This window comes from Bubalus kerabau, chromosome 23, assembly GCF_029407905.1.
Source record: "Bubalus kerabau isolate K-KA32 ecotype Philippines breed swamp buffalo chromosome 23, PCC_UOA_SB_1v2, whole genome shotgun sequence".
Lineage (NCBI taxonomy): Eukaryota > Metazoa > Chordata > Mammalia > Artiodactyla > Bovidae > Bubalus > Bubalus kerabau.
The window spans coordinates 42,959,497-42,982,722 of NC_073646.1; the positions used below are offsets into that span (position 1 = coordinate 42,959,497).

The window sequence follows — 23,226 nt, forward strand, 5'->3', positions numbered from 1 at the left end:
ACCCTCAGGCCAGCCTGTGAGGACCCTCAGGCCACCCTGTGAGGACCCTCAGGCCACCCTGGTGAGGACCCTCAGGCCAGCCTGTGAGGACCCTCCCGTGTCCCCAGACAGCTGTTACCTTCGCACGCGTTCTCACGTGTTGGGGGGCGTGTGTGCAGTGAGCTCTCGGGGTCTCGACTTACAAGGGCACTGATCACATCCTGGGGACCCTGCCCCCACGACCTCTCCTGAAGCCCCATCACCGAACCCCGTAACCCAGGGACCATCCCTAGGCCATGGTCCTCGGGCTTCGACACAGGAATCTGGGGACAGAGTGGCCGCAGCACTTCAGCCACCGTCATGCCGCAGTCCCCACCATCCTCTCCAGGATGTTTGCATCTCACAAAACTGAACCCTGTCCGCATGAGACCACCCCCACCCCCAGCCCGCCCCTATAATCAGGGCGTGAAACCCGTGAAAGTGCAGTTGAGAAGCCCACCAGGACACTTCACGCTCGTGGCCTTTCTCCTAAAGCCCAGGACTCCTGTCTAATGGGGAGTTCCCCAGACATACCCAGAGGGAGGGACGCTCTGCAGAGTAACTGGCCAGCCCTCCTCCGAGGAACTGTCCCCAACCAGAGGGGCTGAGGGGTGGTGAGGCCTGTGTGTGGCCCAGGTGGGGTCTGAGGAGGGGGGACAGACGTGTGAGTTCAGTTCCTGGGAAGGGACTGGCTGGTGGGGGGTGCTCCGGGGCAACTCCGGGTGTCACAGGAGGGCCGAGGTGCCTTCGGTGGTTGGGCCTGGGGCAGCTTTTCCGGAGGCTCCGTCCCGCCCCCAAGGGTCTCCTTGGTTCCATGGTTTCAGGAGACATAGTCTGCCCACCTGGGGTCCTGACGTCCCCCCCCCCGCTCCACCTCCGCCCCAGCCTGGAAGAGACTGAAGGGCAGCTGAGCCGAGGCGGGGCCGTGTCACGGCACAGTCAGCCTTCCCCTCGGTGTCCTTTTTAAAGACAACGTTTCTTTATTGAGCTGCTTCGGGCTGTAGTTGCCACGCATGGACTCAGTAGCTGTGGCATCAGGATTCAGCTGCTCCTTGGCTTGTGGGACGTTAATCCCCTGACCAGGGATCAAACCCACTTCCCTGCATTGTGAGGCGGGTTCTTAACTATTGGACCACCGGGGAAGTTCCCCTTGGTGTCTTTAAGGGAAGAACCTTGGCGTTGGAGATGCTGGTGCTGGTCACCAACGGGACACATCGTGAGCTCCGTGGGCTGGTCCTGGAGGGCATGGGGATGGGTTTTTACCCACATTTTGGCCAACTGGGTCCAGACCCCCACCGGGCCCCTCCATCACCACCTGGAAGTGTGGAGCCAGTCTTGGGTCAAGTTATCTTTTGTTCCCCCAGTTTTCAAATATTTCAGTAAGTACTTATTACCTGAAAAAAGCCAAAGAAATAAAGAAAATTTAAAAAGGCATCATAATCCAGGGACCTGGAGGTCTGTAGTGTCTTTTAGAGGCTCTGACGGCCGCCAGCGCCTGTCCACCAAGATCCTGAGTTCATGGTCTTAGGCCAACTTTGAGTCACTCTCAGCTCCTTGTGTCTTCTTTACTTTTTAAATTTCAAAAAGTTGTGGCACTCAGCTAGCATTTCAAGTTTTCTGTCCACCATCACTGGTAGACACATTTTGAAGGCTGGGCAGCAGCATTTCTCGGGGTCTAGCAGGTACCTGGAGGCTGGCAGGTTCAGGCCCTGGGCTCGGCCCTGGGATGCTGCCGGTCTGACTTCACCTGGCCTCCCCGCAGGTCATCCCCAAGGACTATAAGACCATGACGGCGCTGGCCAAGGCCATCTCCAAGAACGTGCTCTTCTCTCACCTGGACGACAACGAGCGGAGGTAGGAGTTGGGGGTGCTGGCGGAATGCCAGTTTTGGGAGCACAGGCTCACGGGTGGGGGTGGCCTCCAGAAATGAAGCGCCGTTTGCACCTGGGCTGCCTCCCAAATCTGGGTCAGGATCGGAAGTGCCTGCAGGCCAGCCTTGTCACAGAAAGACGCCTTGTCTGCTTGCAGAGGCCCAAATGCACTGTCTCCTGGGGCTGCGGGCGGAAAGCACGTCTGTGCACGCGGCATGGGGGCCTGAGAGGGTGTGGCTGAGCTGGGAGACGGGCAGCACTGGTGGGAAGGGCCTCGGGGGCGGACGTGGGGCGAGGGTGCAGGTGACCCCAGGGGGCGGACATGGGGTGAGAGTGCAGGTGACCCCAGGGGGCAGATGTAGAGCAAGGGTGCGAGTGACCCCAGGGGGCGCGTGGGGGTGCGGTTACCCCAGGTGGTGGGTGTGGGGGTGCGGGTGACCCAGGGGGTGGGTGTGGGGGTGCGGGTGACCCAGGGGGTGGATATGGGGGTACAGGTGACCCCAGGGGGTGGGTGTGGGGTGGTGGTGCAGGTTACTTCAGGGAGGGGTCCAAGAGTCCTGAAGGCGCTGGGGTGCTTTGCCTGAGAATTGAGACCATGTAAGTAAGTAAGTAAGTAAGTGAAGTTGCTCAGTTGTGTCTGACTGTTTGCGACCCGGTGGACTGTAGCTTACCAGGCTTCTCCGTCCATGGGATTCTCCAGGCAAGAATACCGGAGTGGGTTACCATTTCCTTCTCCAGGGGATCTTCCCGACCCAGGGATCGAACCCAGGTCTCCCGCATTGGGAGCAGATGCTTTAACCTCTGAGCCACCAGGGAAGATGTAAATAGTAGGGAAAGCTGGGACGTTTTGCGTCCCGGCGCCCGGGTGAGAGGGTCCCTGGGGTATTGGGCGCAATCCTTCAGGGTTGACTCTGCACACAGCTGACCCTGCGCAGAGTGGGAGGATGCCCCGGCGGAGCCTCACACCCACGAGGAGAGCAGCATCTGCTTGCACAGCTTCTGCTAGGCATGCTTTGGGGGCCGCGTCACGTGGCTGCTCTCCTTCCCTGGCTCCTGCATTTTTTAGGACATGCAGTGTTTTGATGACGTGCCTGTCCTCAGAGGCTCGTTGAAAGTATTTGCCTGTTTTTTTAAGATAAACTCCATAATGTGAATCAAAGAGCGAATGATGTTTAGAAATTTCCTTTTTCTAAAAAATATTCCTTTTCCCCCCATTCTTGGCAAACTGATTCATTAGACTCATTGAGCACATTTTGAGAACAGTCCATGAAGGACGTACAAACGGTGAACAGAATGAAGGGAGAAGACCTCTTTGTTTTTTTAATAATGACAGCTTTTGAAAAACTGATTTTATTTGTTCATCTTTGATTGCACTGGGCCTTCGTGCTGTGCACAGGTTTTCCTGTAGTTGCGCAGAGCGGGGGTCCTCGGGGCAGAGCGTCTGGGCTTCTCACCGCTGTGGCTCTCCCTGGTGCGGAGCTTGGGGTCTAGTCCATGGATCAGTTGTCCGTGGAACGTGGACTCTTCCCAGACCAGGGACTGAAGCCGTGTCCCCTGCATCGGCAGGCAGATGCTTATCCACTGTGGCACTAGGGAAATCCTAAGAAGGCCTCTTTGCAACCCCCTCCCCACAGTGACCACTTGCTGCAGCCTGGGGGGGTCCCTGCAGGCCACTGCCCGTGTGCGTGTTGTGTGGAGCTGGACGGGACACATGGATGTTCTGTGACACGGGCCTGGGGGCCTCCCCTGTGACCCCTGTCTGGTTGTGGGCCTATTGCTCCACCGAGGGGTGGGTTGGTTTGTCCACCACTGTCCTCACCAAGGTCGCTGGGACTTCTCTCTGTGTTAAGGGCTTCGGTGGAGACCGAGGTCGCTGGGCCGTCTCTCCTGTGTCAGGGGTGGAGCCTGAGGAGTGGTCTTCTGCAGGGTCGGCTCCCAGAGGAGTGTGGCGGCACTAGCCAGGTGCCAGGCTGGGTTTTCAGGCTTGTGGTACGTTGTGCTGGCTGGTCGCCCAGGAAGGCGGTCGGAGTGTCCAGGAGACCTGAGTTTGGGGTTGGTCCCTCCTGGCCCCCAGCATGGGGACGAGGCCGCTTCCCAGAGCAGGTGGGAGGTTGGCATTGGAGAGGCTCGGTCTTCAGACACCCATGGGGCCAGTCCCCCCTCCCGGGACTGCCCGCCCCACTCAGTCCTCCCTAGTGTTGTGGGCTGCCCTCTCACTCTGCTCTGTGGCTCCTCGCAGACCCGTGGAGGGTGGACGCGGGGGTGGACCTCATAGTCAACCCCAAACCCCCTCTCCCTCCGCTGAGTCGACTTCCCTGTGCCAGGCACCCCGGGTGCGATGACCTGATACCACGTTTGAGATGAGAGGGCGTCATTTCTCTGATAACTGCTGACACCTGGGCTCAGTTCACCGGCTTCCCTGGTAGCTGCTGAGCAGCTCTGCAGCCTGGACTCTTCTGCCCAGAACAGAAGGGTTTGGGCTCAGAATTGCAAGGCTTCTCTGCAGGTCCTGCCCTTTCACGGCCCTGCCAGCCCAAGGCAGCGGCTGGTGCAGCGAAGCCTTAAGCTTAGGGCCGAGGCAGTTGAGCGGGACTCCTCCGGGCGGTTTCTGGCAGCGTATGTCTGGGAAGCATCTGGGTGGGTGGGGGTGGGTCCTTTGCTCTTGACCCTAAATTTCCAGAGCCGCGAGTGTCCCTCTGCCTCTGACTTTTCTGTGTCTGAGAGCCAGGTGGACAAGAAGTGGAGGAAGCAGATGGTTGGATTAAAATTCCTCTTTGCGAGGCTGGCTTGGAAAGAAAGCTTTCCACAGGGTGTGTCTGCTTCAGATCTTTTGTTTTGCTCAGAGGAAAACTCACTTTCCAGATCAGAGCCCGCATGGGCCCCCGTTTCTGGCCACGGCCTCGAGGAGATGAGTCGACAGCTCAGGAAGCGGGTCCAGGGGGCGTGGGTGGGAAAGGTACGTTTCCTGACCTTCCCCGTGATGGCTCCTCGTGGTGCCCAGCGTCTTTGCTCTTCCCAGCTTGGTGGACGTGGGGCTTCACGGCTCCGTCTCTGCTCGCCCGTGGCCTGGTGCGTGCCGCCCGTACCCTGAAATGCGCGGAGCGTCTGGAGAGCCCTGATGAGCAGGCGGCCTGCCGCTCCCTCTTCTTCCCTGGGGAGAGAGCCACTGGCACATCCCTGAAGGCAGACCCTGGGGGGACGCTGCTGCTCCGCAGCCCCCCCGCTGACCTCAGAGGTGACACAGGCCACCCCATGGTCGTGGGCTGGGCGTCGTGGCTCCCACCGGCGATTCCAGCTTGTGTGGAGGTCCACCCACGGGGAGAGCAGGGAAGGCTGTGTGCAGGCTTCGGTCTAAGAGAAGGAGAGTGTCTCTTGGTCAAACCACAGCACCCGCCAGAGCTGGGTCCCGGCGCACGCCTCGGGGGCTCCGCAGCCCTGCCCTGCCCTCTCCTGGGTGACGGCTCACAGGGTCACACGCCTGTGACGAGAGGAAGGTGGTGGCCCAGGCGCTGCCCTGTGATCGGGGGGCTGCTGTCCCGGGGCCCTGGGGGCGCAGGGAGCTGGCCCTGCCCTGCTAGGTCTTGGGAGCACCAGAGAGAACCAGGAAGCCCTGTGTGCTTGTGCTGGGGGCAGGGGTCCGGCCGCGGCCTCTGTGTATCGGGCCCCGGGTGAGGGCCTCCTCATCCCTGGAGCCCCCAGACGGGCGGATGAGCCTCTGACCGCGGGGCGGCCGCGCTGGCGGCGGGGTGTGCTCTCTGCAGCTCTCATCAAGGCCGGCCTCCGCCTGCGCTCCCGGACACGCAGCTGTGTGTCTCCCGCCCACCTGCGCATCTCTGCAGCTTGTTTGTCTGCAGACTGGCCTGGCCCCCAGGTGATGGGAAAAGCACACGCGCGGCCACGTCGCCAGGCGGCGCAGCGTGGGGCGGGCTGTGCTGCTGTGTCCCCTGCCCCCAGCCTGGCTCCAGCTCGGGCTGTGCGCTGCCTCCCAGTCAGGCGACCTTAAAAACAAAACTGAAAAACAACGCTAGCATCTCGAGGAGGCAGGACCTTGTCCGAGAAGCTGCTTGACGGCTTTAACACGCGAGGCCGGGCTCTGGGCCGAGGACACCTCCAGGCAGCACATCCGGGCCGTGTGGCCCAGCGCGTGGGTCCGTGGTCTGTGGGCCTGGGCCCAGGGCTCTGGCGCCCGTGTCCCGGGGTGCTCCGAGCCAGACTGCGGGCGGCAGGCCTCATGGGCGCATCTTTTAAGGGCCGCACCGGCAGTGATATGGGCCCTGGGGACGGCAAGCAGGCTGCCCACGGCCCCCCATGACCCCACGCCCCCCATGCCCCCATGGCCCCCCACACCCCCACGCACCCCCATGGACCCCACACCCCCCACGTCCCCAACGCCCCCACACCCCCCAATGCCCCCACACCCCACCCCCACGGCCCCCACACCCCCCACACCCCCACGGCCCCCCACGGCCTGGGGGGTGATTCGGGCCGTGGGTGCGGTGAGACCACCGGGCTGACCTGCTTCCTGCCGTGACCGCACTGCCGGCCCCGAGCCTTCTGCTGGCCTCGCCCGTGGTCTCCTTGCCCGGCGCCGCCGTGACAGCTGCTGGAGTCCGACGGCGAGAGGCCTCCAGGACGCGGCCACGGGTCTGCGCACGCCCGCCAGGCCACTGTGGACGTCCCCTGACAGTCGCCCCCTAACGTGATTTGAAGTGCCAGCAGGCCATGGGTCCCCAAGGCCCAGAGAGGTGCGGAGTAGGGCCATCTGTCTGGAAAGGAGGGGCCCTGCGGGGTGCGCCTGCTGGGGAGCTGGCCCCGGCCCCCCCACAGTGATGACGCAATCCCTGGACTTAGGGACCCCGGGGCCCTGGCTCCACTCCTGAGCCCTGTCACTGCACAGGGAGCACCTGAGCCGGCCGTGGGATCACCGGCCGCCCGGGGCCTGTCTCGCCTCTGCAGACGCAGACCGCCTGCCCCGTTTGTCAGGTGGGGGTGCGGGCACACGGCCCTGTCCACATCCCTGAGGCGAGGGTCCCCGAGCGCATGAGGCCCTCTGAGGCCACGTCCGCCCACCCCCAGAGCAGCCCCCGAGAGTCCTGCACCTGGAGGGTAGGGCAGCTCCTGTCCCCCGGGCCTGGCCCACCCCCTGACCCCACTCCCCAGCCCTGCCGGCTCAGCCTTGCCACGTTCATGGACTTGGGTCCACAGTCAAGCTGCAAGGAACCCAGGACATTACCGGGGCAGGAAGACCCCAGGGCGCCAAAGAGTTAAAGCGCTCCGTTTCCGACGGCGTGAAAATCAGGGGCGAGCAGCTGATGGACACGGTGCATCCTCCCCACAGCTGTTCCCGGAGTCACAGCGTCTCTTTGTTTGCCCGACTCTTAGCAACTGTTGCTTTTTCTGAAGGACACGTGTGAACCAGCTGTCCCCTCCCAAGATGCAGCCAGGCGAGGTAGCCTAGATCCTCAGTGGACCAAGAGGAAAGCGCGGCTTGTCCGGGGGATGGGGGCTCCCGGCTGTTCCCAGCCTCTCCCTCGAGTGCCGTGAAGGAGCCCCACCCTGAAGGCGGCTGGTCGAGCGCAGACGGCACACGGCTGGGCCCGTGGGCGGGACCCACGTCAGAGCCAGGGCTGCACACGATGGCCACAGAGCAGGCCTAGGGGCGACCCTGGGAGCCCCTCAGGTTTTCGGCTGGGCCCCCAGCTCAGCCTCTCGAGGTGGTGGGGGGGTGGCGCTGCGAGCCCCATGCCGGGACCTTAGTGTGGCGGGGGTGCCTCCTGCAAGCGCTCTGGAGGGGTGTTCTATGGGGGTGTTTGTGGGACCCCTGAGGGGCCCACAGAGCCAAGGGCTCTGCAAAGGGTTCGGTGTCTTGGGTCCCTGCGAGGGGGATGCGGCTGGTGTTGACCCTGTGTGCGCCAGACCTTCATTCGCGCCACCCTCTGGTACCTGACACCCCGATTCCATCCAGGTCTCATGGTGACCCTGTGCGTGTTGATTTCTGTCCATTTTATAGGTGGGGAGGCCCAGGGCTCAGGGTGAAGCAGCCGGCACATGGTCCTCACTTGGCCAGGCCAGCTGGCCCACAGGGCTGTTCCCCGCTCCCCACTGGGGACCCCCAATGTGGCCACACGCAAGTCCAGGGGGGCCGCTTGGGGGAGGAGCCCAGGGAGGCAGCAGGGCCTGTGTGGGCTGTGAGCCCCGGCCCCTGAGCTCCTGGCCCAGACACGTGGTGATGCTCAGGGCTGCTCTGCCAACCGGAGGCAGCTAAGACCTCCGGCAGCGGGGGTGGGGAGCGCGGCTGGGCCCGGTGACCTTGGATTTCTCCTGGCCTTGCTGTTTGCCAGCCAGCGACGTAACCTCTGGAGCTTCAGGAATGTTCTGCCTGCCCTTGAAGGCAGGAAAGCCTTGGTCCCGAGGCAGGAGCTCACTCCCACGCGCCCGTCCGTCCAGCAGGTGTCCAGTGCTGTCCTAGGGTGGTGAGCAGGCGGCAGGGGAGAAGGGTGCTTGGGAGATGCGCCTGAGTGGGGTGGGAGCGGTCTCTGCGGGGCCTGGCGGCTGGTGGGGGGCTCTTGGAGGAGGGGCTGCGTAACCCAAACCTGGAAAGTGCACGGGTCAGAGGGACAGTCAGGGCCGTGGTCCTGGCCCGCTGGCCCCTGTGCGAGCCTTCTGGGGCTGCTCAGACACGGTGTTGGTCTCTGGCTCCGAGCTCTGGGACTGGCCTGCCGGGGGGCCAGTCTCTCCCTGTCCTCCTTAAGATCAGCCTCTGTCATTCGGGGGCGGGGGACGCCCAGCTGCCATCCCAGGTTTCCCCTGACTGCAGTGTGCCCCGGGGCCTTGGGCTGCCGAACATCGGGACAAGCAGGTTGCTTGTAATGAGGCGCTGTGAACCAGCATCATCCCAATATTTTAAATGCTGCATTTCAGAAACAGTTCTATCTTTTCAATGTAATATTTATCATAATCTAATGTATTTATTTTTAATCAGCTCCATGCCAATAATTAAAAAAAACCCTCAATCTTGAAGGAGGATTTTAATACTTAAAGTCTTCGAGTCACGTGTTTCTCTCAGGACAGCATGTCAGGGAGGTCGATGAAATATCTTTAAATGTAGATGTTTTTACACTAAGGTAAGTTCTAGGGAAAAGAGTAGAAATGTCCATTCAAGGGGAGAGGAACAGTGCAGCACTCCCAGCCAAGAGGCCTTTTTATATCTATTTCCTATTTAAAGAGCTGGCGGGTGTGCAGTCCGCGTGGTACACCAGGCTCCCCCAGAGACACGGAACCAGGAAGACATAGACGCGTCTGAGGACGCTTAATGCTGGGGGCTCTTGGGGTTGTGGAGGCTGGGGAGCTCTGTGTGCCGTTGTCCACCCGTGGAGTGCAGGGAGCTGGTCCAAGGCTTGAGAGCCAGGAGGCAGGGGTCCGAGAGCCGGAAGGTGGACGGCCAGCTCAAGCAGAGCGCGGGTCTCCCATCATCTGCATTTCTCCCCTGCTGGGCCCACGAGGGGCAGCGCTGCCCTCCCTGGGGAGGGCCATCCTCATGCTTTCTGGATTCAAACACTGGTCTCGTCCCAGACGCGCCTAGAAATCAGCTCTCACAGTGGAGTGGGCGTCCCTTTGCCCAGACAAGACGGCACACTTGAAGCTGTGGATTTTTATTTCACGGTCTGTGCTTAAAAGAATGACACAGCAGTTTCAGCTGTTACAGTAGGCCAGAAATTCTTCCCTGTGGAGACATTTGAAGTGTTTCCTATGTTTAAGGACAGTGTGTGCAGCTGCATTGAAGGACCTTATCGTTAGGGGACCAGGTCGGGGCCGCCGGGGTGGCTGGTCAGGTAGGCCGCAGGGGAGGACGGTGGACGGCTGCTGGAGGGCACAGTGGGCACGTCGGTGTGGTCCAGCTGGGCTGATGGACTGGGGGGGCGGAGCTGGGGGCGGCGGAGCGGGGATGGCGGAGCGGGGGTGGCGGAGCGGGGTGGCAGAGCGGTGGGGAGGAGCAGGGGGCGCTGCAGGCTCCAAGCTTGTGTGGTCTCAAGGGCACAGGTGCTGGTGGGCAGGTGCGATCCGGCCTCATGAGCTTGACTGACCCGGCCTGCTGGGTGTCCGGGGGGAGCTGTCAGGAGACTGGGGCGGCCCTTCACCGCAAGCTCATATTCTCCCCTCATCTGTCCGGAAGCACTGGAACTATTCCTTTCACGTTCCCGTGAGCTGGGCTCGTGGTGATGAAGGGTCCCTTGAGCCAGGCCTCGGGCCCCAGTCTTGTCTGTCCAGTGTGAACCTGGGCTCCACTGGCCCATTCTGTCCTTCCCTAGACATGTGTCTGCTCGCAGATGGCCTGGTGCCTACCCAGGGTTGAGTCGGGAGCCTGGATTGGAGCCTGGATTGGCGGCGGGAGCAGGACTTAGAGCTTCCTTGTCAGATCAGGGCTGTCTTGGGCTCCAGAGCCGTCGTCTCAGTCCTGTTGAGCATCTCCGTGCCCTGGTCCATCCCCTGCATGCCCCCCTGGTCGGCCCCGTGCGGACCCGAGGCCAATTGGGCTGGGTGACAGCCTCCCAGGGCTGCTGGAGTTGGGCAGGGGCTCACGGGCCTGTGAACACACGTGTACGCGTCTGTGTGCAAACACGTGTCCACCCTCTTGGGTAGATTCCTAACGGGATGTCTGGGCCAGGCTGCTGCACTTGCCCCTCTAGCTGTGGAGAGCGGGGCTCTCTCTGCTTCTGTCGTTCGGGCTTCTCACTGCGGTGGTTCCTCCCTTTGCAGAGCACGAGCTGTCGGGCGCAGGGGCTTCAGTAGTCGCAGCCTGTGGGCTCAGCACCGGTGCTGCTCGGGCTCTAGAGCACAGGCTTGGTTGCTCCGAAGTTTGTGGGATCTTCCTGGACCAGGACTGGAGCCTGTGTCCCCTGTGTTGGCAGGCAGAGTCTACCCCTGAGCCACCGGGGAAGCCCAACGAGTCTTTTAAAGTCCAGTTTATCTGTCTTTTCTTTCAAGAATCGAGCTTCTGTTGTTTTCAATCTAAGAACTTTGCCTAAAGCACATTAACAAAGACTTACGTTTTCTTCTAAAAGTTTTGTCTTTTTAGCCCTCCCATTGAGGTCTGTGACCCACTCTGAGTTACCATGTGTGCCGTGAGGTCAGGGTCTGAGGCTGGGTGGTTGGTTATGTGGATGTCCGGGTGTCCAGCTCCACTCGCCAAAGACATTGTTACTTCCTCATGGACGTGTCTTGGCGCCTTGTTGATAATCAACTGGCCATCAGGGTGAGGGTTCATTTCTGGGCTCTGGGTTCTGTCCCACGATCCGTGTGCCATGTCATCACACCAGCCCCACATTCTTGACGGGCATGGCTCCACAGTGAGTTTGGAAATCAGGTCATGTAAATCCTCTCACTTCATTCTTCCTTTGCAGAATCGTCTGGGCTATTTTAGGGCCTTTGCGTTTCCATATGAATTTTAGATAACTTTCTATTTTGAAAGCCCGCGTTGAATTTGTAGATCGGTTTGACACAGAACTGGCATCTTGTCGGCATCGAGGCTTCTCAGCGACGGACAGGAGTGTGTCTCCGTTTCTCCGGATCTGCACCTTCGTGGCAGGCTCCTGCAGTTCTCGGTGGACAAGTTCTCACTTCTCTTGGCAAACAGATCCTGCAGTGTTCATCCTTTTCCATGCTCTCGTGAAGAAGACTGGGTTCCCAGCGGCGTGGACTGGCTGTGGAGGCCCCGGGGCTCCGGTGGGCAGCGGAGGCGGGTGGCAGGGCGGGGCTGGCCAGGAGGGGCCAGGGGTCCTACCCCTGGACACCCCTGCGGCAGAGGGGCACAGAGGGCTCTGGGCTTCAGGCCGGGGCTTGCCAGCCCTGACCCCCGGGGGACAGCCTGTCGGTCACAGCTCAGCGTGTGCCCCCCCAGGAGCAGGACAAGAGCTCCAGATGGTCTCTGTTATGTGAGCCGTGTTCTCCGACCTCTGCTGGTGCCTCTGGGACTAGTTAGGGGAAGAGTTCCTTTGCGGCTAAGCACACAAGGGGCTCTTTATCTGGGTGTAGGAGTGAAGTTTAAATGAAAGTGGGCCACGCCAAGGAACTCAGGGCTTTCTGGAGATAACCGCCCCAAGGCTTTTATCCTGTGTCTGCTTGGGGCCTGTATGCACTCGGGTGCTGCCCGCGATGCAGGGTCAGCGGATACACCATCTCCAGTGACCTTCTCCTCTGGAGGGGCCAGCATGAGGCACGTGGGATGAAGGACAAGCTGCCGATTCACATCTAAACGAGGACTGGTATCTAGAACATGTAAAGATCTTTGTCGATTCAACAACACAAAAACCAAGGAGTCCAGTTAGAAATTGGACAGAGAGTCGAAGAGACGCTCGACCAGAGGACCCTGGGATAGAGAACGAGCCCTGGGAGATGCCCAGCTCCTCGGGCAGCAGGGAAATGCAGAGCAGACCCCAGGAGACCGTCGGTCCACGCCCATCGGGAAGGTCAGAGTGAAATCCGCAGGTGCGGACGCGGAGGAGCTGGGCCCTCGTCCGTTGCTGCTGGGAATGGCAGCCATAACAGCCTGGAAAACATGAGTAGGTTCTTAGAAAACTGACCATGTAACTGCCGTGTGACCAGCAATTGCACTCTTGGGCATTTATCCCAGAGAAATGGAAAATTATGTTCACGTGAAAACCTGTACATTAACTTGTCATAGCAGCTTTCTTTGTAAAAGCCCGAAACTGGAAACAACCCAGGTATCCCTCAGCGGGCGAGTGGATAAATAAGCTTGGGCACCGTGCCGTGGGAGAGCGGCCGGCCAAAAAAGGGGACGAGCTGCTCGCACACACGGCGGGCGGGGTGAGCCTCCAGGGAGCTTGCTGAGGAGTGAAGCCAGCCCTCGAGCTTCCATCCTGCGGGACACCGTTTAAGTGACATTCTCACGGTGGCAGAGTTATGGAAGTGGAGGGCCAGTTAGTGGCCCCCAGGGCTTAGGGGCTGGGTGGGGTCCTGGGGGTCTTCATGGCGTCACCACTGGCACCCTGGGTGGCCTCTGAGATGCCCTCTCTGGGGAGGTGCTGACCACCACAAGGGCGTCCCCGTGGGCAGGGCCGGCCACCTGGGGTCACTGTGCTCCAGCGTTGGCGAGGGCGGGTGTCGGCTCAGCTTAGAGCCTGCTGCAGGTGGGGTGGGGGGCCAGCCACAGCCCCCAGCCCCCCGGAGGAGCCTGGGCCTCGGTGAGTGTGCTGCCACCGCGGCTGGACGTGGCGCTCAGGGCCGGCGGGGCTGTGCCGCCTGCTGGGTCCAGTGCTGGCGCCTCGCGTCTGTCTGTTGCCCCGTTTGCAGGTGATGGGATGAGGCCCAGCGGTTGGCTGGCCAGGCCCTCGGCTGGTCAGAGAGCCATGAGGTGGACCCTCTGCCTGGCTCCCAGGCCCATCCGCCTCCCATGTTGCCTCATTGTGCCCCAGAAGACCGAGGGTCCTCTCTTTCTGCTCGTCCCTCTGTCCACCTGCTCCCAGGGCCCCTGCAGCCATCACGGGGTGGGGGAGAGGCTGTTTCTCTGAAGCTGTTCGTAGGACAGCATCCCGGGGGGTCCCAGTGCCCCAGGGAGCAGCCCACGGGGTCAGGGGTCAGGGGGCAGCGGGGTCGGGTCCTCAGTGTGGCGGCCCCTCTCGGGTCCCTGTTCTCTGAGGGTATTGGGGCCCCTGGTTTGTCCACATACGTCTGGCCCAGCGCCTCCGTGGACCGTGGCCTCTGTGGACCGCAGCCTCCGTGGGCCATGGCCTCTGTGGACCACGTCCTAAGTGGGCTGTCCCCTCCGTGGGCTGTGGCCTCAGTGGTCTGTGGACCATGCCTTCTGTGGACCACGCCCTGTGTGAGTGTCCATTCTGTGGACTGTGGCTCAGTGGTCTGTGGACAGTGGCCTCTGTGATCTGTGGACCGTGCCTCTGTGACTGTCGTCTCTGGACTGTGGCCTCCGTGGACTGTGACCTCTGTGGACTGTGACCTCTGTGGTGGGAGTGAGAACGTCATGGAGGAGGAAGCCTTTGAAATGGGAGGCAGAGGCCAGAGGCTGGCCGCTCCGCACGCTCTGTGCTGATGGCCTTGGAGCCTGGCCAGGGCGTGGGTGGAAATGGTGGGGCTTTGAGTGGGGTGACTCTGGTGTGGCTGCACTTGGGGTGGGGAGAGGAGAGCCTTGGGGCCTGGGAGAGGCTGGGGTATCCTGTCCCTGCCCTGAGGCACCTGCCTCGGGCTCCCTCCTTGCCTGCAGCCATCCAGAGGCCACGGGGACTTGTGGACAAAGCCCACGAGGGAGGACGGGCCCCACAGTGCCCAGGCGCAGATCTGTCCACTCAGGAAAGAGCACATTCGGGTTTCAGCACAGCTTAGGAAGATCCATGGGCCATGGAACCCAGCACACGATCTCTGGCCATGGACCGTGGGGATACAGAGCGTGGAACCCAGCACATCTGCAGGTCTGTGGCTGTGACAGGGCAGGGCGTGGATGGCCAGACCCCGGGCCGGGTCAGCGGCACGCCTTGAGCCCCCTTGCGGACCCTCATCACTTCAGCCCTGCCCCTTGTGGACCCTCGTCACTTCTGGCTCCTGGAGCCGCGTCCACCCTGCTCACCGTCCCTCCCCAGGCCCCCGGCTTGAGTCCACGCAGGTGTTTCGTCCACTGCAGATGTTATCCGCGGCGCCTGAACAGCCGCTCTGTGGCCGTCGCTCCCTCTTCGTGAAGCTCCAGCGTCCTCTGGTGCGACCGCGTCGTTTTTCTCATTTTCCTTGCTTTCTGGTACTTCGCGAGGTGGCTGGCTCGTCTTGTACGTTTTCTTCCTCTTGGTGGGAGGCTCTGTGTAGAGACCACGTTCTGGGGGGAGTCACTGCTTTGCTCTGTCCTTGTTGCTGGGCTTTTTCTGCAGACAGAACCAGGACTGTTTTTAAGATAAAGTATTTCATGCGTTCATATTGATTCTTCCAATTTCAATTCAGGGCTACAGGGTGGCTTCCTTCCTTCCTTCCTGTTAAAGTAATGAGATTAACTTTGTCTTTATCTCTTTTCCCACATGCTGACTATCTCAGCTGTCCATGATACCAGCGAAGGAACTCTTTGTTTCATTTTGCCACAGGGGCGCACGCACACGCACACCCCCGGCCTTGGAATGACAGCCGGTGAGGTCGGCGGAAGCACTGAAAGTTCACTGCTGGCTCCGTCTGCCCCGAGGCGTCTGCAGCTTGGGGGCTGATGCTGTCAGTTGGGCACACATTTCACTTCCTTTTTTCTCTTTTCCCTTGGATTTGTAAGTATTATTTTTCAAATCTCAGGCTTGCTTTTAGAACCATGTGAAATATTAACATAGTTCATGGTTTCAAGGTCGTCGCCACCAGCATGGTGTGTCCTGGAGCCTCACGTGCCTCGCGTCCCCACCGGACACTCAGCTTCCTTCCTATGGCCTGAGGGGGCTCTTTGCGCTCCGGTTCGCCTGTGGCTGGAGCAGCAGACGAGTGGGCCCGTCGGTCCACGTGCACAGGTTCACGCCCTCCCCCCTTCATTACACACACACCTTTCTGTCTGACCTGTGTCCTGGAGCTCATGCTGCGGCTCTTTTTAGATGGTCTGGAAAGCTCTAGGTCTTGGGCCATCCTAGAGCTGGGCTGGTGGTGGGGAGGGGGGTACATAAATCTCCTCACGTTGTCTCCTTGGTTGCAACTCGGCCCCTTTCATGGAGGAGAAAGCCGCTGGCCAGGCCTGAGGCGGGTGGGCATCAAGGCGGGACTGAACGTGGCGCCAAGCCCAGTCCTGCACCCCAGGTGGCCCACAGGGTCCAGGTTGAGATCCGCCCAGGGCTGAGGCCTGTGGCTCCCAGGCCTGACGGGGTGGCCGTGGCCCCCCGATGGCCCCGGTCCTCATGGCGCTGCTGAGTATGCCGAGGCGTGGCTGCTGGGCTGGGAGAGTCAGGCGAACCCAGCCCCGGCACTTTCACGGGAGAGCCAGCGTGACTCAGCCGTGCCCTGGGCCTTATTACCTTGTGGGAGAAAAGCAAGTGTGGGCGGACACAGTGAGATTCTGGCAGGGAAGGGGCCGGCGTGTCCCGGGCCTGACCTCGTGTGGACCGAGGTGGCTTCACCTTGAGCACCTGGCCCTTGGATCCCAGGGCCACTGGGGGCCTGGGGCTGTTGGTGGGGGTGGACACAGGTGGCCGTGATGGACTTGAGCCGGGGCATGGAAACAGCCTTTCCAGGGGTGCTGGGTGTGGGATGGGGGGGCAGCCATAAGGCTGGGCCTCGTCTGCTGCCATGTCTCTGTGGGGCTAACGCTGCCCACGCAGGGACAGAGTCTTGAGCGGCACCCGGAAGGAGAGGGGAGGGGGACCTTTGCAAACGCGGGGCTCCAGGTGCGCCTGTGTGCTCACCTGTTCACTCAGTGGTTTGTGATGGCGTCGTGTGCGGCGGGGTGCGTGCTGGCCAGGCCTCCGGCAGGCGCGGGCTGCTGCCTAATGAAGCTGCTCTGGGGCTGCACCCTGTGCCAGGGGTCCCACGTGCTCTGCCCCATGAGTGGCTCTCATTCTACAGTTGTCCCTGGGACCGTCTCCGTTGGTGACAGAGCCTCCCTGCCCTTTCTGTGCTGGGCCCCGGGGCGTGTGTGGAGGGCACCCCAGCGAAGGGCAGGCCCATGCTTCTGTGGCTGTTGGGTGTGGTGCTGTCTTGGGTTCCATTGGTGCCGTGACCGGCTGGGTTCTCTGCCCTCTCTGCCCTCCAGCCTCCAGCCCTGCAGGTTGCTCACCTGTGGTTGCCAGCTTCACCCTCACTGTTCCTGCCCCACTGCCCCCTGGCCAGCCTGGCTAGGGGCGTCCGCGGTGCCTGCTGCAGGCCTGCGTCTGGCCCTTTGAGGCCGCCCCTGACTGGTTCAGCAGCCGTGGAAAGGACACGTGTCCCCCGCCCATGAGGCCTGGGGGGTGTCCTGGAGCTGGCGGGCCACCACGGTCTGGAGGCTGCAGTTGCCTGGGCCGCCTGGGTCTCGTGATTGATCCCCAGGCCTGCTGTATTAATAAGCGAGATGCCACTTATCCTGGGAAACATTTCCTGTCTTGGGAGGTGAGGAGGAAGGAGGAGGGAGCCAGGACCCTGTCTTCCATGCCTGACCTTGGACGTGGCCTGCACGGGGTGGGGGTCACAGGGACGGGGCTTCATGGTTGCCAGGGTTCACACGGGGTCTCACTGGGGATGGGGCTTCGTGGCTGTCAGGGTCCACACGGGGTCTCACTGGGGACGGGGCTTCGTGGGTATCAGCGTTCATGTGGGGTCTCACTGGGGACAGGGCTTCGTGGCTGTCAGGGTCCACACGGGGTCTCACTGGGGACGGGGCTTCGTGGCTGTCAGGGTCCACACGGGGTCTCACTGGGGACGGGGCTTCGTGGCTGTCAGGGTCCACACGGGGTCTCACTGGGGACGGGGCTTCGTGGCTGTCAGGGTCCACACGGGGTCTCACTAGGGATGGGGTCCTGGCTGTCAGGGTCCACACGGGGTCTCAGTGGGGACGGGGCTCCGTGGCTGTCAGCGTTCATGTGGGGTCTCGGTGCACTGTTGGTGATGGCGTCCTGAGCCCACGCCGACCTGGGGTTCCCAGGGCGCGGCGTCCATGCAGGCCGGCTGGGCCCTCAGGAGTCATCCCGGGGGGGTGGGACCCCATGGAGGTGATAGGAGGAGCCGGGGGTCCCTAGTGGTGGGTGCAGGGATGCTGGGGAGAAGCAGCTGAGGCTGCAGAGCTTGGGGCACCTCTGCAGTGCTCGGCGAGGACACCCCACTGTGTAGCTGAGGATTCTCAGCCTGCAGGGTGGCCATGCCTGCCTCTCTCCAAATGGTGGGGAGGCCGCGTGACCTCGGCCTGGGCCTCAGATGGGCCCCAGCGCCCTCCCGTGTGCGCCTCTCCCTGGTCTGGGGGCCGCTGCCTGCCTTGGGCCCTGCTGGACGACCGTTGGCTGCAGCTCTTCTGGAAAGAAATCCTCGAGGAAGGGTCTAGACCCCAAGCGTCGTGACGCCCAACGTGGCAGAGTGGGCCTTTGTAGAGGTGGAGCTGCATGCAGGGTTCCCCTGGGCCCAGGGGAACTGGGTTCTGAGCGGGGTGCGGGGCTCCTCTGGGCCCTGGGTTCTGAGCCGCGTGCAGGGCTCCCCAGGCCCTGGGTTCTGAGCCGCGTGCGGGGCTCCCGGGCCCTGGGTTCTGAGCCGCGTGCGGGGCTCCCCGGGCCCTGGGTTCTGAGCCGCGTGCGGGGCTCCCCGGGCCCTGGGTTCTGAGCCGCGTGCGGGGCTCCCCGGGCCCTGGGTTCTGAGCCGCGTGCGGGGCTCCCCGGGCCCTGGGTTCTGAGCCGCGTGCGGGGCTCCCCGGGCCCTGGGTTCTGAGCCGCGTGCGGGGCTCCCCGGGCCCTGGGTTCTGAGCCGCGTGTGGGGCTCCCCGGGCCCTGGGTTCTGAGCCGCGTGCGGGGCTCCTCTGGGCCCTGGGTTCTGAGCCGCGTGCGGGGCTCCTCTGGGCCCTGGGTTCTGAGCCGCGTGTGGGGCTCCCCGGGCCCTGGGTTCTGAGCCGCGTGTGGGGCTCCCCGGGCCCTGAGTTCTGAGCCGCGTGTGGGGCTCCCCGGCCCTGGGTTCTGAGCCGTGCAGAGGCGGTGGTGGTGTTTGCAGCCCTGCTCAGCTGCAGTGTGGGCGCAGCCCTGACGGGGCCTCCGTGCACCTTCCCTCCATCAGAACCGTGGCTGCCACGGGGGTTCTGGCCGCTGGCTCTGGGGCCAGGGGGCCACAACCCTAGGATGGCCGTCGGTCAGGAGGCAGGGGCCTTTCCACGCAGTCTTTGCTGGGGGCGAGAGGGGAGGTGGCTTTCTCCCTCTGGCTCTGACCAGAGCTGTTGTGCGGGCCGGGGAGGGGACTGCACGATGCTTGTTTAGTTTAAATTTTGTTCGTCGGTGTGGTAGCTCCTCATGCAGATCTGGTACACATTTTGTTAGGGTTACACCTCTGTTTTATTCTTGTGGTGTGCTAACGTAAATGGTGTAGTAATTTTTTTTTCCATTTTAAATACTGGAAAGTGATTGACTTTTGCACATTGACTTTGCATCCCACAGCCTTGCTGTAATGACATTAATTCCAAAGGTTTTGTTTTGTTGTTGGTTCTTCAAGATGTTTTTACATAGTCATATTTTCTGCAAACAGTTTTATTCGTCCTTTCCAGTCTGTAGCTTTTTTTTTTCGCTGCACGACACCGCTTGCAGAATTTTAGTTCCCTGACCAGGGATTGATCCCAGGCCCCTGGCAGTGGAAGCCAGAGTCCTAACCACTGGACTACCAGGGAATTCCCTCCAGTCTCTATACCTTTTATTTCCTCTTCTTATCCTATTATCTTATTGCATTAGCTAGGGATTTTCCAATATGATGTTAATGAAGAGTAGTGAGGGAAATATATTTGGCCTGAGTCCCCACCTAGAGGGAAAGCATCCCGGTTTTCACCACCAGGTTGGTGTGAACTGTAGGGTCTCTGGAGCTCTTTGTTAAGTTGAGGGAGATCTCCATATTCTTATTTTTCTGAGAGTTTTTTTTTTTTTTTGAATCATAAATGGATATTCAGTTTTGTCAAATGCTCCTTATGCATTTCTTGATATGATTTTTCTTCTTTACTCCTGGTATGTGATGCATTATCTTTGATTTTTGAATACTGAGCCCACCTTACATGCCTGGAATAAAGCCCACTTATCTGTGGTGTATAAATCTTTTAATACAGGGTTGCATTTGATTTGCCTGTGTTTTGCTGAGCATTTTTACATCCATGTTCATGAGACAATGGTCTGTAATTTTCCTTTCTTGTAGCATCTTTGGTTTTGGTATGAGGGTAATTCTGGCCTCACAGAATGAGTTAGAAAGTGTTGCCTCTGCTTCTGTGTCTGGAAGAGGTTGCAGAGAATTGGTGTAATTTCTAACTTAAAGGTTTGGTGGAATTCACTAGTGAGTCCGCCTGGGCCTGCTGCTTTCTGTCTGGATAGTTGAGTGTTTATTGATTCAGTTTCTTTCACAGGTCATGTTATCTGTTTCTTTGGGTGTGTTTTGGCAGGTTGTATCTTTCAAAGAACTGATCTCTTTCCTATAAGTTGTCAGATCTGTGGACACGCAGTTGTCTGTAGTCTCCCTTTATGATCCTTGTCAGTCCACGGGGTCTGTAGTGACGCCTTCTCTCTGGTTTGTGACGTTGGCTTTCCGTGTATTCTCTCTGTCTCAATTTCTCCTGCCCACCTTTTTTGGTTACCATGGCGAGGGGTTTATAGGTCTTTATTAATCTTTCCAGAGAAGCGGCTTTGATTTCGTTGATTTTCTCTGTTAATTTCCTATTTTAAACTTTGCTCTAATTCTCTCTTTTGCCTGCTCTGGGCTTGGCTCACTCTGCTTTTTCTATTAATAGTGTCCTTAGGTGTTTCCCCTTTTCAGACGTGCACTTTCAATGCTGCATGTTCCCCTCCAAGCGCAGCTCTTGCTGCCTCCCACAGATTTTGTTAAGTTGCCTTTTCATTTTCATTTAAATACATTTTCAATTTCTCCGAAACCTTCTTTTAACCATGTGTTATTTAGAAGTGTGTTGCTTCGTCTCCAGGACTTAGGGATTTGAAGTTACCTTTCTGTTATTGATTTCTAGCTTAGTTCCACTGTGGTCTGAGGAAGGGTTGGGTGTGGTTCGCTGCATTAATTTGCGCAGGTGTCCCAGGTGCAGTGGGACTCACCTGGTCGTCCCGGGGCTCCGTGAATGTGCTCCCCATGGAGTCACGCGTTCGTGTGCATCTCTGAAGTGCCCAGCATCGTGGCTGAGGAGGCAGCCACAGACACGGTGGCTCCGGTCCCCGGAGGCGGAGGCTCCCGGGGTTTTATAAACACCATGCTCTCGGCCCTCCGGCAGGGAGCAGGAGCCCTGTATCCACTCCGTGAACAGCTATGCCTGAGTTATTGCTGCTTAGAGAGAATTATTTGGAAACTTGCAGTCAGTTTAGCCCAAACAGTGGAAAAGCCTAAACACAAGCCAGGCACCCTGTCAGGGCGCTGGCTCCAGTAGACAAGAGCCCCCCATCCCCGGGGCTGCGACAGGCGGCAGAAAGCAGGGCGTCCGGCGGTATCGGTGCCCGGGGCTCTGCCTGTGGGCCTGGCTCCTGGAGCGTGAGCGACGCTGACATGAGCCCAGGGAAGCCGCGGCTTCCAGGTCAGGTGTGCCCCTCCCCTTTCTGGCATCATTTCGACGTTGGAAAAAAACACGCTATACCTCGAACGGGCTTTCTGCACCCACGGGGCCTTTTTCAATTAGCGTTGCGCTGGCGCCCGTCCCGCACGCATGCGCCCTGTGCACGCCCGTCCCGCACGCGTGCGCCCTGTGCACGCCCGTGGCAGGAGCGTCTGTGCCCTGTTCTGCGCTGCTCTTGTGACCTCAGCAGCGGGGGGCAGAAACACACATCCTGACTCTGACACCCCCACCCCCGTGCTTCGGAAAGTTGGACATTTTTCAGAATAAAGTGTTTAAAGAAATAAAGACACAGAAATGTTGGAACTGCTGATGCAGGTTTTCCCTTTAGGACGGGAGGTGGTCCCGTGGCCACTGTCAGAGCGCTTTTGCTCAAAGTCACAAGGATTCCCCTCCCCACGTTTGCAGAATGATGGACGAAGGGCAGATTTTTGGGGTTTGGGATTTTCCTCCCCACGTTTGCAGAATGATGGACGAAGGGCAGATTTTTGGCGTTCAGAGGACTCCCCTCCCCACGTTTACAGAATGCTGGAGGAAGGGCAGATTGTTGGGGTTCAGGGGACTCCCCCCTCCCCACGTATACAGAATGCTGGAGGAAGGGCAGATTGTTGGGGTTCGGGATTCCCCTCCCCACGTTTACAGAATGCTGGACGAAGGGCAGATTGTTGGGGTTCAGAGGACTCCTCCCCCCACGTTTACAGAATGCTGGAGGAAGGGCAGATTTTTGGGGTTCGGGATTTTCCTCCCCACATTTACAGAATGCTGGAGGAAGGGCAGATTGTTGGGGTTCAGGGGACTCCCCCCTCCCCACGTATACAGAATGCTGGAGGAAGGGCAGATTGTTGGGGTTCAGGGGACTCCCCCCTCCCCACGTATACAGAATGCTGGACGAAGGGCAGATTGTTGGGGTTCAGAGGACTCCTCCCCCCACGTTTACAGAATGCTGGAGGAAGGGCAGATTGTTGGGGCTCAGGGGACTCCCCTCCCCATGTATACAGAATGCTGGAGGAAGGGCAGATTTTTGGGGTTCGGGATTTTCCTCCCCACATTTACAGAATGCTGGAGGAAGGGCAGATTGTTGGGGTTCAGGGGACTCCCCCCTCCCCACGTATACAGAATGCTGGAGGAAGGGCAGATTGTTGGGGTCCAGGGCGGGGTGCAGGGGTTCTCACCACCCCACCTGCCGAGTCCGCCTTGGAAGGGGGCAGGCGCGGCTCCGTTGGCAGTGGGCGTCTCCCTCCGGTCTGGGTGGCCTCTGGCCTTGCTCGGAGAACTGGTCCAACCTGTTTGCTTCCACAGGTTTCTTTGCAGGGGTTGGGGGTGGGGGTGTTTACCTGTCGGGCCACCTGCAGCAGCAGTTCGCAGTATATCAGAAATGTCAGCCAATAAAAGGGAATAAGAAGGCCATAACCGGATCACGAGACTGGCTGAGCTCCAGGGGCGGAGCGCGCCGCTGGCGTCCCTCCTGGGACTGGGCGAAGGAGCCCCCGTGTGCGCAGGGTTTGGAGCCAGCAGGAATTGCCGTGGTGGCTCCCGGTCGGACGGACAGGGCTGTTGCCATCTTGGGTGCTCTTCTACGGTGCCCAGGGCTGTGCCCGATGCCCTGCGGGCTAGCTCCTTGGATGCTCAGCCCCCGGGTTCCTTCAGGCCCCTTGGTTGCCATCGAGGGAGCACTCGTCACAGGGACGACCCCGCCTGGTGAAGGCCACACGTACAGCTGTGACCCGCTCTGCACAGGGAGCCCCTAGGGCAGGGGCTGCAAACAGAGGCTGGGCTCCGGCCCGGAGACGGGTCGTGCAGACACAGCCTGTGCTCCTGCCAGGTGGGGAGAGGGCCTGGTTCTTGCTTCATGAGAACAAAGGCCCCATGTTGCTAGATATTCCTTTTTTCTTCCATCCAAAGAAAAAACAAAAATTATGGTATTTATAGATCTCTCAATTTTTAGATATTGGGAGCTAACTTTGAAAATGGGGCACCATTGACCCATGAACAATCAATAGAGCACTCAGAAATTTCAGTGGTGACCTCCCTTCACAAAGAGGCCCAGGTCGCAGAGGTTTTATGGATGAATTCTGTTAAAACTTCAGCAAACCGTCCATCCTTTTACAAGTGGCT

At 60.1% G+C, this 23,226-nt stretch overlaps 1 protein-coding gene and 1 non-coding gene across 2 annotated transcripts in view; one reads left to right on the top strand and one right to left on the bottom strand.

The window, feature by feature from the left end:
* Window positions 1-23,226, top strand: part of PRKAR1B (protein kinase cAMP-dependent type I regulatory subunit beta) — a 72,257-nt gene that overhangs the window by 14,253 nt on the left and 34,778 nt on the right. Inside the window, exon 4 of the mRNA XM_055562173.1 lies at window positions 1,781-1,872. Coding sequence (XP_055418148.1) covers window positions 1,781-1,872 — 92 coding nt within the window. The remainder of the gene's footprint in view (window positions 1-1,780; window positions 1,873-23,226) is intronic.
* TRNAW-CCA (transfer RNA tryptophan (anticodon CCA)) lies at window positions 19,120-19,191 on the bottom strand. The gene has a single exon. It is a non-coding gene; the product is annotated as a tRNA-Trp (tRNA).